Genomic DNA, 15,531 nt, shown 5'->3' with positions numbered 1-15,531 from the left:
GAGCAGAGGGGCTGGGTGCCTGAATCCCTGGGGGTTGCAGGGTGGGAGTGAGGCCCTGGTTCTGGAGGGCAGAGGGGCGCGTCTGTCTGGGTCTGTCCCTGGCACTGTGCCAGGCCTGAGTCACGCTGCTCACTCCCTTCCTCCTCCCCAGCTATCATTCACCTCTGCACTGCAGCCGAGGGAGGCCCGCCCTGGCGTGGGCTGCTGCCTGTGGCCTTGGGCAGCCATGAGCAAAGGGGCCAGGGGGGTTGCCTGTCCTCCCTGACCCTGTGGGGGCCTCCCTCCCCCTCTACTGGGCCTCGGTTAATTATAACTCTGACCTAAGTGCCCTGTGACGTTGTGCCCGAGCCAGCCCTTCCTAGGAGACCCAGCAACCAGGTAGGGGAGGGCCTGAGAGGACTCAGGCTTCCTGTGCATGGGGAGTGTTTCTGCAGCAGGGCTGGTGACTCAGCCAGGGACTGGGGACGGGGGCCTGGGGGAGGAACCTTGGACCCCTCTCCTGGCAGCTGTGTGTGTCCCTAATGGTCAGATGAGGCCCTCAGGTTGTCTGGGTGACAGAGAGGGCGGGGAAGCCAGGCTGCAGCAGACGCGACTTTTGAGGTAAAGCAGGTGTCCACGGAGACCCGCAGAGCCAGCCTGCCCTGGAATCACAGCTGCTTCCTCCTCCCGTGAGAGCCTTCTGTCTCCCAGGTCCATGTCTCAGCCATGCTCCCCACGGAAGTGCCCCAGTCCCACCTGGGCCCCTCAGTGTTGCTTCTGCTGCAGCTGCTGCTGCCCCCCACATCTGCCTTCTTCCCCAACATCTGGAGCCTGCTGGCTGCCCCTGGCTCCATCACCCACCAAGACCTAACTGAGGAGGCAGCGCTCAACGTCACCCTGCAGCTCTTCCTGGAGCAGCCACCCCCAGGCCGCCCCCCTCTTCGTCTTGAGGACTTCCTGGTGAGCATCCCAGGGTCCTGTCACACCCCTGCCAGAGTCCCCAATTCCGTGGGGCCTCTACTCCGTGAGGGCTCTGGTTGCCAAGAGAAGATCCACCCATGGCCCCACCCCTGCAGCAACAATACCCAGTAGTCTTGGTCCTGAAATTAGGAGTCCCCCTCCTTTGTGGGGCTCAGGCCCCTCATACCCAGCCTTGAGAGTCAGTTGCTGAGATAAGGTGGGCAACAGTCAATCCAAGGGGCCTCCCTGGAGCCCCATCCCCCGCTATTCTCCCCAGGGTCGAACACTCCTTGCTGATGACCTCTTTGCCGCCTACTTTGGACCTGGTTCTCCTTCTCGGCGGTTCCGAGCAGCCTTAGGTGAGGTGTCTCGTGCCAATGCAGCCCAGGACTTCCTGCCGACTTCCAGGAATGACCCCGACCTGCACTTTGATGCTGAGCGACTGGATCAGGGACGCGCGCAACTGGTAGGGGCTCTGCGGGAGACCCTGGTGGCAACCAGAGCCCTTGACCACACCCTGGCTCGCCAGCGCCTCGGGGCTGCACTTCATGCCCTGCAGGTGAGAACCGGGTGGGGTTGATGATCAGAGGGGTCTTCATGTCCGGGATAGAGAGCATCCTATGGTGCCTTCTTGATCATGCCTTCTCCATTCTGGAAGGGGTGGGCACTGGCACGTGGTGCCCTGAAGTTGTGTCCCAGTTCCCCACCTCCAAGCTGGCAGTGCTTCCTGTAGGAACAGCAAGGAGGGCACTGTGGCTGGAGAGAAGTGAGGGTGAGAGAGGAAGGCTGTGAGGTCAGAGAGCTGAGGGAGCAGCACACGCTGCAGGACTCTGCAGGCCCAGAGAGGCCTTGGGTTAGACTCTGAGCTGGGAAGAGATGCTGGGACAGTTTCCACCTGGGCAAAGCTCTGCTCTGAGCATGGAGAGGGGGCAGTGGAGGGGCCTTGGGGTGTCTGGTGGGAGTAGTGGGAGTAGGAGGGGACTTTCCAGGTGGGGAACTCAAAGGAGTGGCATATTAGTGCTGGAGATGGTGAGAAAGGTCAGACTAGTGCCTCATTCCCCTTCTCTTGTCCTCTGGACCAGGATTTCTACAGTCATAGCAACTGGGTGGAGCTGGGTGAGCAGCAGCCACACCCTCACCTCCTCTGGCCAAGACAGGAGCTCCAGAACCTGGCACAAGGTACGGCTGTGACCCTGGCAGTGAGGCGGGAGTCCACAGGGCTACCTCAGTCCACCCGGCCACTGTGTCACATTCTGAGGTCCCAGAGGGTGTGATGTTACTTAATCTCCACAAGGACTGAAGTCCCCCAGTCCAAGCAATGCCTGGCTCCGTTAAGCAGCTTCCCCAAGGTCACACAGGGAAAAACAGCGAGGACCAGGTCTCCAGAACTCAGTCCCGTCTTAAGTGTGGCTTCCTCCCCGCACTGACTCACACGGGGCCTTCTCCCACAGCTCCCTCATCCTCTCGCCTGGGAGCTGCCTCCTGTCCACAACTCACAGAGGCCGCAATCCCCATAGGATTGGTCCCTACACGTACTGTTTGGTTTTTTTTCTTATTATTTATTTATGTATGTATTTATTTATTTATTTTTTATTTATTTATTTATTTTTTATTTTTTAGGCGGAGTCTCGCTCTGTCGCCGGGACTGGGTGCAGTGGCCAGATCTCAGCTCACTGCAAGCTCCGCCTCCCGGTTTACGCCATTCTCCTGCCTCAGCCTCCCGAGTAGCTGGGACTACAGGCGCCCGCCATCTCGCCCGCTAGTTTTTGTATTTTTAGTAGAGACGGGTTTCACCGTGTTAGCCAGGATGGTCTCGATCTCCTGACCTCGTGATCCGCCCGTCTCGGCCTCCCAAAGTGCTGGGATTACAGGCTGAGCCACCGCGCCCGGCCCTATGTATTTATTTTTTAGAGATGAGGTCTCACTATGTGGCACAGGCTGGTCTCAAACTCCTAGACTCAAGCAATCTGCCCGCCTCCGCCTTCTAAAGTGCTGGGATTACAGGCGTGAGCCACCGCGCCCAGCCTGTGCTGTGTTTTCTAGCACGGCCCCAGTTTCAAACATTCAGGCTCACTGCGGGCCCATGCTCCTACATTCAGGCTCACTGCGGGCCCATGCTCCTAGGTTTTAGTTCGGAAAGCCTTGCTAGGGAACTTCTGGGCTTTCACTTCATCCCAGCTGGGAGGAAAAGCTGAAGAGGTTTGGGTGTGTGGGGATAAAGGCTGGGGGTGGCAGAATCTTGGGTTCTAGCCCTGCCCTCTCTTCCCAGTGGCTGATCCTACCTGCTCTGATTGCGAGGCGTTGAGCTGCCCTGGGAATTGGCTGGGCTTCACACTCCTCACCTCTGGCTACTTTGGAACTCATCCCCCGAAACCTCCAGGTACCAGACAACAAAGTTCCCCAGAAGTAAGGCGAGAAAGTCACTCCCTTACAGGAGCTCTGTCCTATAGGCCCGTACGCCTTTGCTGTGGCATCTCCTCCTAGGAGGAGAGGATGCTGGGAACAGGGTGGGTGGAGGAAAGTCCCCTGAGGAGGCTGTGGTGGGGTTGAGGTAGGGGAGCAACTTCTTCCTCCACTGATAGGATTTCTCCCTTGTCAGAGGCATCTTTGGGGGACTGGCTGGAGGGATCAGGGGATCCACCATGTGCTGTGCTGATTGACTACGGCGCCCTAAGATTTACTCCAGAATTCCCCTCCACAAAGCATCATCCTTTTTTTTTTTTTTTTTTTTTGAGACAGAGTTTTGCTCTTGTTGCCCAGGCTGGAGTGCAGTGGCGCGATCTCGGCTCACTGCAACCTCTGCCTCCCGGGTTGAAGTGATTCTCCTGCCTCAGCCTCCCGAGTAGCTGGGATTACAGGCATGCATCACCATGCCTGGCTAATTTTGTATTTTTAGTAGAGACGGGGTTTCATCATGTTGGCCAGGCTGGTCTCAAACACCTGACTTCAGGTGATCCGCCCGCCTCGGCCTCCCAAAGTGCTGGGATTACTGGTGTGAGCCACCTTGCCCAGTCATTATCTATTTATTTATTTATTTATTTATTTATTTATTTATTTGAGACTGAGTCTCGCTCTGCCGCCCAGGCTGGAGTGCAGTGGCATGATCTCGGTTCACTGCAACCTCCACCTCTTGGGATCAAGCTATTTTCCTTCCTCAGTCTCCTAAGTAGCTGGGATTACAAGCACGTGCCACCACACTTGTCTAATTTTTATAGTTTTAGTAGAGACAGAGTTTCACCATGTTGGCCAGGCTGGTCTCGAGATCTGAGATCCTGATCTCAGATGATCTGCCTGCCTCGGCCTCCCAAAGTGCTGGGATTCCAGGCACTCACCCACCCCCATCATCATTTCTTGCTGAACCCTTGCTGAGGGGTGAGAGGGTCAGGCCAGGTCTGAAAGGGCCTCATTTTCTTGGGAGGCAGTGGGTTTTTGACCTCTACTCTCCAGATCCCTTTCCCCAACCCAGGGAAATGTAGCCACGGGGGCCATTTTGACCTGAGCAGCTCCCGGCCACCGAGGGGAGGCATCAACAAGGACAGCACATCCCCAGGCTTCTCCCCTCACCACATGCTGCACCTCCAGGCTGCAAAACTGGCCCTTCTAGCCTCCATCCAGGCCTTCGGCCTTCTGCGAAGCCGCCTGGGAGACAGGGATTTCTCCAGGTGAGTGGCCTCCTGGGGATGGACCCCCTCATGGTAGGCATTTCTCGGTAGGGAACCGAGAAACCAGGCGCTGGGGACAAACGTGCAGACCCTTCACTGTGTCTCTGGCTTGCTCCCCAGGCTGCTGGACATCACCCCAGCCTCCAGCCTGAGCTTTGTCCTGGACACCACAGGCAGCATGGGTGAGGAGATCAACGCTGCCAAAATCCAGGCTCGCCACATTGTGGAGCAGCGGAGGGGCAGCCCCATGGAGCCTATCCACTATGTCCTGGTGCCTTTTCATGACCCAGGTAAGTGTGGTCTGGCTAGGACCGTATAGGGGAGGAAAATTCAAGGTAAAGGATAGACTGGGCGTGGTGGCTCAGCCTGTAATCCCAGCACTTTGGGAGGTTGAGGCAGGTGGATCACCTGAGGTTGGGAGTTTGAGACCAGCCTGACCAACATGGAAAAACCCCGTCTCTACTGAAAATACAAAATTAGCCGGGCGTGGTGGTACATGCCTGTAATCCCAGCTACTCAGGAGGCTGAGGCAGGAGAATCGCTTGAACCCGGGAGGCGGAGGTTGCGGTGAACCGAGATCGCAACTTTGCACTCCAGCCTGGGCAACAAGAGCAAAAAATTCCATCTCAGAAAAAAAAAGAAAAGAAAAGAAAAAAAGGTAAGGGATAAAGGCCTGTGGTGAGGAAGTGGGCTCGTGGTGGCACTTCCTGTAGTCCTGAGTGAGCCTCTATGGTGTGCATACAGAAAATTAGCAGCAACCTGGGTGGGGTGGCTCACAACTGTAATCCCAGCACTTTGGGAGGCAGAGGTGGGAGGATCGTTTGAGCCCAGAAGTTCAAGACCAACCTGGGCAACACAGAGAGGTTCAGGTCTCCACAAAAAAATTAAGAAAAATTATGTGTGGGAGTGGTGGCGCATGCCTATAGTCCCAGCTACTTGGGAAGCTGAGGCAGGAGAATCACTTGAGCCCAGGAGATTGAGGCTGCAGTGAGCCGTGAGGGCACTACTGCACTCCAGGGCGGCCTGGGTGACGCCGTGAGGCCCTGTCTCTAAAAAATAAAAAAATAAAAAAATAACTAGCAGCCTTGTCTCCCACTGTTTCTAAAATGACAGCACTTTCCATTAGTTTAATGCATGATTCATGCTTTGGCACGTGGCCTCCGCTTTCTTAGCCTTTCATGCTAATAAGCCATTTTCTTTTTTTTTTCTTTTCTTTTCTTTTCTTTTTTTTTTTTTTGAGACGGAGTCTGGCTCTGTCGCCCAGGCTGGAGTGCAGGGCAAGATCTGGGCTCACTACAAGCTCCGCCTCCCAGGTTCCCGCCATTCTCCTGCCTCAGCCTCCCGAGTAGCAGGGACTACAGGCACCTGCCACCATGCCCGGCTAATTTTTGTATTTTTAGTAGAGACGGGGTTTCACCGTGTTAGCCAGGATGGTCTCAATCTGCTGACCTCGTGATCCACCCGCTTTGGCCTCCCAAAGTGCTGGGATTACAGGCGTGAGCCACCGCGCCTGGCCGCCATTTTCAATTCTCTCCATTTCCTATAGACAGAGATGGGGATGAAGATGGGGTTGGTGGGGCCAGGCTTCTGGGAAGCATCTGAGATAGCGAGCTACATTGTATTCCTTTCCCATTGATTAGAAGTTAGACTCTCTGGCTTGAGTCTGACTGTGTGTCTTTAGGCTGGTCATGTAAACTTTTCTTTGCCTGGATTTCATCATCCATAAAATGGGTCAGTATCAGTTATGTATCAGTTAGGGTGGGGCAGGAACAAATCACAATGGTGGAATGACATCAGTTAAAGCTATTTTCACTTCGTTTGTGGATCTTCAGTTGCTTCAGGCTACCTGGATGTGTAAGTGCAGGTCACAGGGGATATGATGGCTTAGCTTGGGCTCAGAAGCCTGATACCTCCCTCATCCTGCCTAACTCCCAGAGTTGAAATGATGATCAAATAAAATGCCTACTGGGCTGAGAGTTGCCTAAGTTTGAGTCTTATTTGTCTGCATACATCCTACAGTGGCCGGCATTTAATAGATAATTATTATGTTTGATGAAGATATAAATAAAGGTATAAATAAGAACTTAGCACTGTGTGTCAAAGCACTATCTTAAGATTTGCAAAATCAACTCATTTAGTCCTCCCAATAAGCCTCTGAGATAAGTGCTATTCTGTCTCTTTTCTTATGAGGAAACTCAGTGTGTTTTTTCTTTTTTCTTTTTTTTTTTTTTTTGGAGTCTCACTCTGTCACCCAGGCTGGAGTGCAATGATACGATCATGGCTCACTGCAGCCTTGATTCAAGTGATCCTCCTGCCTCTCAGCCTCCTGAGTAGCTGGGACTACAGACAAGCACCACCATATCTGTCTAATTTTTGTATTTTTTTTTGTAGAGATGGGGTCTCACTATGTTACCCAGGCTGATTTTGAGCTCCTGGGCTCAAGTGATCCTCCCACTTCATCTTCTTAAAGTACTGGGATTATAGGCGTGACCAGTTTTTTGTTTTTTGTTTTTTTAGTATATGTGCATGTACCCAATAAAGGCCTACAGGAAATGCCACCATTTTTAAGGGAGTGGAGGCTCACCTTCTCACCAGGGACACTAGGTCTGCCCTGCCCTGCCCTGCCCCGCCCTGCCCTGACAAGTATGACTTTTTTTTTTTTTTTTTTGAGACGAAGTCTCGCTCTGTCACCAGACTGGAGTGCAGTGGCACGATCTTGGCTCACTGCAACCTCCACCTCCTGGGTTCAAGTGATTCTCCTGCCTCAGCCTCCCCAGTAGCTGGGACTACAGGCACGTGCCACCACACCAGCTAACTTTTGGTTTTTTTTTTTTTTTTTTTTGAGACAGAGTCTCGCTCTGTCGCCCAGGCTGGAGTGCAGTGGCCGGATCTCAGCTCACTGCAAGCTCCGCCTCCCGGGTTTATGCCATTCTCCTGCCTCAGCCTCCCGAGTAGCTGGGACTACAGGCACCTGCCACCTCGCCTGGCTAGTTTTTTGTATTTTTTAGTAGACAGGGTTTCACCATGTTAGCCAGGATGGTCTTGATCTCCTGACCTCATGATCCGCCCGTCTCGGCCTCCCAAAGTGCTGGGATTACAGGCTTGAGCCACCGCGCCCGGCCAACTTTTGTATTTTTTAGTAGATGGGGTTTCACCATTTTGGCCAGGATGGTCTTGATCTCTTGACCTCATGATCCACCTGCCTTGGCTTCCCAAAGTGCTAGGATTACAGGTGTGAGCCACTGCACCTGGCCAAGTATGAGTCTTATAATGGAGTATCGTTATTTCACTACTTGTCCACTCCAGCAGCACACAGGGACCCTCAACTGGGGAGGTGGCTCTGGGTAGGAATGAGGGGAGCTCTTTCCTCATTTATCTTAACCTCCTTTCCCCTTCCCAGGGTTTGGCCCTGTCTTTACAACCAGTGACCCTGACAGCTTCTGGCAACAGCTTAATGAGATCCATGCCTTGGGGGGTGGAGACGAGCCTGAGATGTGCCTGTCAGCCCTGCAGGTCTGGCCCCTCCCCTCTTCCCTTCTTATGCCCCCCGCGTTTCCTGGCCCCACCACCAGGGGGAGCTAGAACCCTCCTGGGGCTCCCCGCTACCTTCAGAATCTAGATCCACTAGCTTCACTCCGGGATTACGGGGCCATATTCCCTTCTGCTTCATCCTCCTTGGCTCTACCCATTCCCCTCCTGCTGCCATTGTTAACACTGGTCGTTGCCTTCCCTGCCAGCTGGCCCTGCTGCACACACCCCCACTCTCAGACATCTTTGTCTTCACGGATGCCTCCCCCAAGGATGCCTTTCTCACCAACCAGGTGGAATCCCTGACTCAGGAACGGCGCTGCCGGGTGAGCAGAGCTGGTGAGAGACCCAGTGTTAGCCTCCCAGGGATGTGAGAGACCCTGTGATGACAATCTCATCACGAGGGTTGTAGCACACTATGGTGGCCGACAAGCCTTGGCACATGGGAGAAGCAGACAGTGAACGAAAGAAACCTTTCCTGATACTTTTAATGATACACGTAGGAGACCCCACCCTTAATAATGCAGAGTTTTTATTTGAACCTGCCCAGTAAACAATGTGAAGAACTGGGGATCTAGTCGCCAAAAATCCACTGTGACAAGGGGGTGGCCAACTACTAACTGAAGGCAGGGGGTTCTCACTGGGAGACCCCATCCTAGCAGCCAGAAGGCAGGCAGAGACCTTATCACGAACCATCAGCTCTGGAGAAAGCTTGAGCACAGGGATTCTCATTCATAATAGTGGATGGCACTTGGACACCCCAACCACCGAGCTCTCTTCTGGCCACAGGTAACATTCCTGGTGACTGAAGACACATCAAGGGTTCAGGGCCGAGCTCGGCGTGAGATCTTGTCCCCTCTGCGTTTTGAGCCATATAAAGCAGTGGCCCTGGCCTCAGGAGGAGAAGTGATCTTCACCAAAGACCAGCACATTGGAGACGTGGCAGCCATTGTTGGGGACAGCATGGCTGCCCTGGTGAGTAAGTGGGGGCCAGGGCCCTCACTTAGGAACTGAAGGGTGGTCAGGCTGCACCTCTCTTCTTATAGGAGAAAGGGGAATCACTCTCACTGCTCTGTTGTTCTTCCAGTCACGGGGCAGGAAAGGAAGTTTCTCCCCCTCTGAGATCCATGGCTAGCCATTTCTCTTTTTTTTGAGATGGAGTCTCACTGTCACCCAGGCTGGAGTTCAGTGGCGCGATCTCGGCTCACTGCAAGCTCTGCCTCCCAGGTTCAAGGGATTCTCCTGCCTCAGCCTCCAGAGTAGCTGGAGTTAAGGCACCCACCACCAGGCCCGGCTAATTTTTGTATTTTTTTAGTAGAGCCAGGGTTTCACCAGTTTTTTGGCCAGGCTGGTCTCGAACTCCTGACCTCAAGTGATCTGCCCACCTTGGCCTCCCACAGTGCTGGGATTACGGGCTCAAGGCACCGCGCCTGGCCTGTATTGTCCTTTTATATCAGTAAACCCCTCCCCGCTTGGCTTCTAGTATTCTGCCTTCAGCGTTACCACAGGAAGTCCTACCATCTTTTTGGGGAAGTGGCTTGTATTTTGCAGAGACAGAGTCTCGCTTAATTGACTAGGCTGGTCTTGAACCCCTGGCCTCAAGTGATCCTCCTGCCTTGGTCTCCCAGGTGCTGGGATTACAGACATGAGCCACCATGCCTGTCCCATCATCTTTTAATGGGGCACAAGATGTGATTGTCTCATCCTGAATCCCTTGCCTCCAACTTTGTCCCTGACCATAACTTCATCCCTGGCCCTGTGCCCCTCTCTCACTGTACCCCTTTCTCCCTATGTGACGTGGTTTCTTTTTCTTTCTTTTTTTTTTTTTTAAGACAGAGTCTTGCACTGTCACCCGGGCTGGAGTGCAATGGCGTGATCTTGGCTCACTGCAACCTCCACCTCCTGGGTTCAAGCAATTCTCCTGCCCTAGCCTCCCAAGTAGCTGGGATTACAGGCACCCACCACCACACCTGGCTAATTTTATTTATTTTTTTTTATTTTTTTATTTTTTAGTAGAGACGTAGTTTCACTATGTTAGCCAGGCTGGTTTCGAACTCCTGACCTTGTGATTCGCCTGCCTCAGCCTCCCAAAGTGCTGGGATTACAGGCGTGAGCCACCGCACCCGGCCCAATGACATGGTTTATTCCTATCTCCCCTATCTTCTTTGTTCCTCATCCCATACCTCATCTTCTGCCCCATTTTCTGGTCCTGCTGATCCCTCAAGGTGACTCTTCCCCTGGACCCTCCTTTTGTGGTGCCTGGGTGGCCACTTGTGTTCAGTGTGGATGGGCTGCTCCAGAAGATCACAGTCCGGATCCACGGGGACATCAGCAGCTTCTGGATCAAGAACCCTGCAGGTACCTCTGAAGGCAGAGGGAAGAATGGCGACTGGGGAATAGACAGTCGAGGGGATGTACTCAAGGAGAGCCAGTGTTTCATTTCTTCCCTGACCCCAGGGGTCTCCCAGGACCAGAAGGAAGGCACGGGTCCTCTAGGTCACACTCACCGCTTTGGGCAGTTCTGGATGGTGACCATGCATGACCCTCCACAGACAGGAACCTGGGAGATCCAGGTCACAGCTGAGGACACCCCCGGGGTGAGAGTGCAAGGTAAGGAGGGAGGTGTTCCTGGGAAAGGAAAGGAGAGACTGCAGGCCTCAGAGAACACCATCAGTCACATTCCTTTCAGGAAGGGCTCTGACTGCCTTTGCCCTTTCCCAGCCCAGACCTCCCTGGACTTCCTCTTCCACTTTGGGATCTCCATGGAGGATGGACCCCACCCTGGCCTCTACCCCCTGACTCAGCCAGTTGCAGGTACATCTATTCCCTGAGCCCCCACCCACCTAATCCCCAGTTATTTATTTATTTATTGTTTTCCGCTTGTCACCCAGGCTGGCGTGCAGTGGTGCGATCTTGGCTCACTGCAAGCTCCACCTCCCGGGTTCATGCCATTCTCCTGCCTCAGCCTCCCAAGTAGCTGGGACTACAGGCACCCGCCACCACGCCCGGCTAATGTTTTGTATTTTTAGTAGAGATGGGGTTTCGCTGTGTTAGCCAGGATGGTCTCCATCTCTTGACTTCGTGATCCGCCCGCCTTGGCCTCCCAAAGCGCTGGGATTACAGGCGTGAGCCACCGCGCCCAGCCAAACCCCCAGTTTTATATATATATATATATGTGTGTGTATATATGTGTGTGTGTATATATATAACATATATATGTATACATACATCTATGCATATGCGTAACTTTTATATTGAGTTATAATTTACATAATGTGCACTAAAGTGTACAGTTTGATGGATTTCATATAATACGCCCAGTTCAGGATATAGGACATTTCCAGCACCCAGAACTCCCTCCTGATGCTCCCCATCGATACCCCTTGAAGGTAACCTGTTTTCCCAGCCATACTCCCCAGAGGGAACCCTTATTTAGAAAGCCATTAATTCTTTTCTCCCTGTGTCTCCGAATCTCACAATGTTCTCCCCTCCTCGCCCCTGTCTCAGGTCTCCAGACCCAGCTGCTGGTAGAAGTGACAGGGTTGGGTTCCCAAGCGAATCCTGGGGATCCTCAGCCGCATTTCTCCCACGTCATCCTTCGAGGGGTCCCAGACGGTGCCGAACTAGGCCGGGTGCCTTTGGAGCCCGTGGGACCTCCGGAGCGAGGTCTCCTTGCAGCCTCGCTGCCGCCCACGCTGCTGTCCACCCCTAGACCCTTCTCCCTGGAGCTGATTGGCCAGGACGGAGCGGGGCGGCGCCTGCAGAGGGCTGCCCCTCAGCCTAGCACTGTAGTCCCTGTCCTTCTGGAGGTGAGACAGTAGGGGAAAGTGCGGCTGGGGCTGGAAAGAGTTGGAGCGGCCCCTTCCCTGACGAGCCCTTCTCTGCAGCTTAGTGCCCCCTCGGGTTTCTTGGCCCCGGGCAGCAAGGTCCCGCTCAGTCTCCGCATCGCCAGCTTCTCGGGCCCTCAGGATCTTGACCTTAGGACTTCCGTCAACCCCAGCTTCTCCCTCACCTCCAACCTCTCCAGGTGAGGCCCCTGAACCCTCCAGCTCCCTCTGGCATCTTGCCCGGCCCGTGCTTATCCCAAGCCCCGCCCCTGGCCCCTTCCAATTGGCTCTCAGAATCCTCCTCTCACCTCACGTGCCTCTGCGGGCGTCCACTGACTCTGGGCTCTGGACAGCCAGGGGCTTTAGCGACACCTATATCGTCTCTCCAGGGCTCACCTGGAACTGAATGAGTCGGTCTGGGGCCGCCTGTGGCTGGAGGTCCCGGACTCAGCAGCCCCGGATTCCGTGGTGATGGTGACTGTGACTGCAGCTGAACCAGAAGACAGCCCAGTGCCCCCGACTCATGCTTTCCTCCGTCTCCTGGTATTGGCCCCAGCCCCGCAGGTGAGGCACCACTACTTTCCATCACAGGGTAGGCAAGGCAGGGGGAGGGTGGTGTAGGTTTAATTTGAGTACACTCTAGCACACCCTGTCATTCTCTTCCTCTTCCCCGCAGGACCAGCTCGCCACCCCTACCAGCTCATCTGACCCAACCCTCACCACGGCCACCCCTGCCTTTTCCCCCTTCACATTGGTGACTGAAGGCAGGGCTGGGGCAGGGTTGGTGGGCAGCCCCTGGTGGGGCACAGTTGGAGGGTTGCTGCTTCTGCGAGGCCTGGCCTCCTGGTGACACAAGAGACTCTAGAGGGATGGGTCTCCAGCACTATTTTCAACCTGCCCCATTGGTAAGAAGACCTGGGACACATTTGTCACATAGGCCTTAGGACCTTGTCTCTCCTAGCTGGAATGAAGGTTTTCTTTTTCTTTTTTTTTGAGACGGAGTTTCCTCTTGTTGCCCAGGCTGGAGTGCAGTGGCCCGATCTCGGCTCACTTCAACCTCCGCCTCCCAGGTTCAAGCAGTTCTCCTGACTCAGCCTCCCAAGTAGCTGGGATCACAGGTGCCCACCACCATGCCCAGCTAATTTTTTGTATTTTTAGTACAGACAGGGTTTCACTATGTTGGAAAGGCTGGTCTCAAACTCCTGACCTCAGGTGATCCAACTGCCTCGGCCTCCCAAAGTGCTGGGATTACAGGCGTGAGCCACCGTGCCCCACCAATGAAGGTTTTCTTTCTCCAGCACATCCCTTTCCTTTCTTAAAAACTTCAAGACTGGGGCTGGGCGCGGTGGCTCACGCCTGTAATCCCAGCACTCTGGGATGCTGAGGCAGGAGGATCACTTGAGCCCAGGAGGTTGAGGCTGCAGTGAGCTGTGGTCGCACCACTGCACTACAGCCTGAGCGACAGTAAGACCCTATCACAGAAACAAAACAAAACAAAAAACCTGTAAGACTGGGATAGAGGGCAATGGATTTTCCCACAATGCACTTTTCCTAACCCTATGAGAAACAAACCAAAGACATTTTTGGAGAAAGTTGCTTTCTGGAGCAGCTTTGGTTTTATTTTTGTATTTAAGGCTGAAGGACAGTTTCAATAAACATGTCTTCTCCCCAGAGGGATTTCAAAGAAAGATCATTTTTGCACGTCATATAGGGGAGAATGAGGACGTGAGACACCAAGAAGGTGAAGTTTTCAGGAGCAGAGGAGAAACATTACACCAAGATGTCTGAACTTCATTGACTCACTACCTGGAGCCATTTTTTAGCTGTTGAGTTAAGAAACAGAAAAGGGAGCCTGGGGCTTCTGACTGTTTCACCAGGCTTAAGGGAGTGAGAGGAGGGTTTAGACACGGGTAGGGCCTCTTGGCCTGTTGGTGCAGCCCCGCTGAGCCATCTCCTCCTTTGGCTGGGTGACTCCTTTCTGCTGCTTTGACAACTCCTGGAGGAGAGGAGAAACAGATGGGGCCTCTGGGCTCCTCCCAGCCCTGCAGGGTGGGGCTCCTGCCCTCTCTCTTGAAGTTTACCTGTTGCCGCCACAAGTTCTGCTTCCTTCGTCTTTCCTTTGAATCCTGGGTGGTGCAGGAACTAGCCTTGTTCAGTGGACTTGGGGAGAACTGGAGGGGAAATTCACTGTGTTTTCTGTTAAGCCAGCACTGACCCCAACAACTCCCCTCACTAGTCCAGCTTCCCAAAAGTCTAAACTGAAAACAATAAACTCACCTTCTCATGAATCAGATTCTGCAAACAGATGTTCACCTTTTGAATCTGGGCTAACGGGGGGCCACCAGGCTCTGAGTGTAAATCTGTTAGAAAATTCTAGAGGAGGAGTTGGAGGCTGACAACATGGTGAAAACCTGAGGTCCATCTGCCACTCTATTCCTGTCACCACAGGCCATCCCTCTCATCCAAATTCCCTCATCCCAGCCTCCCAGCCAGGTGGGAAAATCCAATACTCTTCACTTCCATCTCTTTAGCAGGTCAGTTCCTCCATCCCCTCAAATAGCACAACACCCCTTTTCCCTACTCTTCATGGAGCCTCCCTGTCCATCCCTGCCCCATTGGAATAATCCGGCCACGCCCTCATCTCCATGGAGTGATCCAAATCCCTCTGAATGGAATGCAGACCAGCTTCCTCCAGCCCCAACAATGAACACCAACTTAACACTTGGTGGCATCCTGTCATTACGATGCTGCCTCTAATTCATGATCCCTGACCATTAACTCTCCCCTCTCCAGAGTGGTCTCAGGCTGTGTCTACACATTCCTTGTTCTTCCCTCCCCGGCCCTCCCCCCATTCACACAGAGGGGCAGCCCCCATACCTCACCAAGGGCCCCTAGATGCAGCTGCTGTTGCTGTGCCTCCTTCAGACGGTCTTCAAACCAGGCCTGGCCATGCTGTAGCAACTCCAGCCCCTGCCACAGGGCATCCTGTTCTCTCTCCAGAGCCTGCATCCTCTGCAGCTGGGAAAGGCAAGCACAGAGGCTGACTCTCATGCCACAGCAGGGCTCTGGGTTATGGCCCTTTCTCTCCACTCCTGGTTGGGTTCACTGTGTGGTCACTGAGTGTGCACCCAGACTGGCCACTGAGGACCTGGAGGGCAAGGGGAGGCAGGTGGGAACACTGTGGGCCCTCAGATTGAATGGAAACATAAAGGGCAGGTCTATGGAGAGACTTCCCCTGGGACCTCTTGTTGTGCTGATACTCACCCAAAGGAAGAAGCTCTGGGCCCCCGGGTCTTGGCGGCTTGTTCCCAGCGGCAGCAGCAGGACTGTGTAGGGAACCTGCACCAAGGGCATCCCGCCAGAGCCCTGGCTCCCCATGGCTCTGAGGTGGGAAGGGTGGAGCCACTCCCACTGGTGCAGTCCGGGCTGGTCCCTCCCTTCCACCCCTGCCTTGCACCCATCCTGCCTCTGTCAGCCTCTCAGGCCCCTTCCTGCTGTGTCTGTCTGAGGCTGGGGTGTTCCTACTTGAGGAGAGAGACCATCTGCCTTGGGCCCCTCTGTCTTCCCTCTCATGT

General features: G+C 54.1%; 2 protein-coding genes across 3 annotated transcripts; one reads left to right on the top strand and one right to left on the bottom strand.

The window, feature by feature from the left end:
- Positions 1-72: 72 nt before the first annotated feature.
- Positions 73-13,033, top strand: VWA7 (von Willebrand factor A domain containing 7). Of its 2 annotated transcripts, XM_033216661.1 has the most exons (17): positions 73-378; positions 691-939; positions 1,217-1,498; positions 2,022-2,118; positions 3,209-3,319; positions 4,406-4,601; positions 4,722-4,891; positions 8,002-8,114; positions 8,339-8,455; positions 8,919-9,104; positions 10,355-10,487; positions 10,587-10,739; positions 10,851-10,943; positions 11,637-11,938; positions 12,017-12,156; positions 12,346-12,520; positions 12,633-13,033. In XM_033216661.1, the coding sequence occupies exons 2-17, from the start codon at positions 706-708 to the stop codon at positions 12,804-12,806; spliced, it is 2,676 nt and encodes an 891-aa protein (XP_033072552.1). In that variant the 5' UTR covers positions 73-378; positions 691-705; the 3' UTR covers positions 12,807-13,033. The 2 variants fall into 2 exon arrangements, with proteins under 2 accessions (XP_033072552.1, XP_033072553.1); XM_033216662.1 differs by lacking the exon at positions 73-378 and having other exon boundaries at positions 398-939.
- Positions 13,034-13,536: 503 nt separating this feature from the next.
- SAPCD1 (suppressor APC domain containing 1) lies at positions 13,537-15,472 on the bottom strand. Its single transcript, XM_033216658.1, has 5 exons — positions 15,221-15,472; positions 14,834-14,974; positions 14,234-14,329; positions 14,038-14,127; positions 13,537-13,952 (listed from the first exon to the last, which is right to left on the bottom strand). The coding sequence occupies exons 1-5, from the start codon at positions 15,332-15,334 to the stop codon at positions 13,857-13,859; spliced, it is 537 nt and encodes a 178-aa protein (XP_033072549.1). The 5' UTR covers positions 15,335-15,472; the 3' UTR covers positions 13,537-13,856.
- Between the last annotated feature and the right edge of the window lie 59 nt (positions 15,473-15,531).

This window comes from Trachypithecus francoisi, unplaced genomic scaffold (assembly GCF_009764315.1).
Source record: "Trachypithecus francoisi isolate TF-2019V2 unplaced genomic scaffold, Tfra_2.0 Lachesis_group10, whole genome shotgun sequence".
NCBI classification, from domain to species: Eukaryota; Metazoa; Chordata; class Mammalia; order Primates; family Cercopithecidae; genus Trachypithecus; species Trachypithecus francoisi.
The sequence above is the reverse complement of the archived record's forward strand: the minus strand, read 5'-3'. Positions and strand labels throughout refer to the sequence as shown.

Coding starts and splice junctions, on each gene's coding strand:
- VWA7 (XM_033216661.1), top strand. CDS start 706: ATGCTCCCCACGGAAGTGCCCCAGTCCCACCTGGGCCCCTCAGTGTTG. Junction 4,892..8,001: donor GGTGCCTTTTCATGACCCAG/GTAAGTGTGGTC, acceptor TCCCCTTCCCAG/GGTTTGGCCCTGTCTTTACA. Junction 12,157..12,345: donor CTCACCTCCAACCTCTCCAG/GTGAGGCCCCTG, acceptor TCGTCTCTCCAG/GGCTCACCTGGAACTGAATG.
- SAPCD1 (XM_033216658.1), bottom strand. CDS start 15,334: ATGGGGAGCCAGGGCTCTGGCGGGATGCCCTTGGTGCAGGTTCCCTAC. Junction 14,128..14,233: donor AGAATCTGATTCATGAGAAG/GTGAGTTTATTG, acceptor TTTCCCCTCCAG/TTCTCCCCAAGTCCACTGAA. Junction 13,953..14,037: donor AGAACTTGTGGCGGCAACAG/GTAAACTTCAAG, acceptor CCTCTCCTCCAG/GAGTTGTCAAAGCAGCAGAA.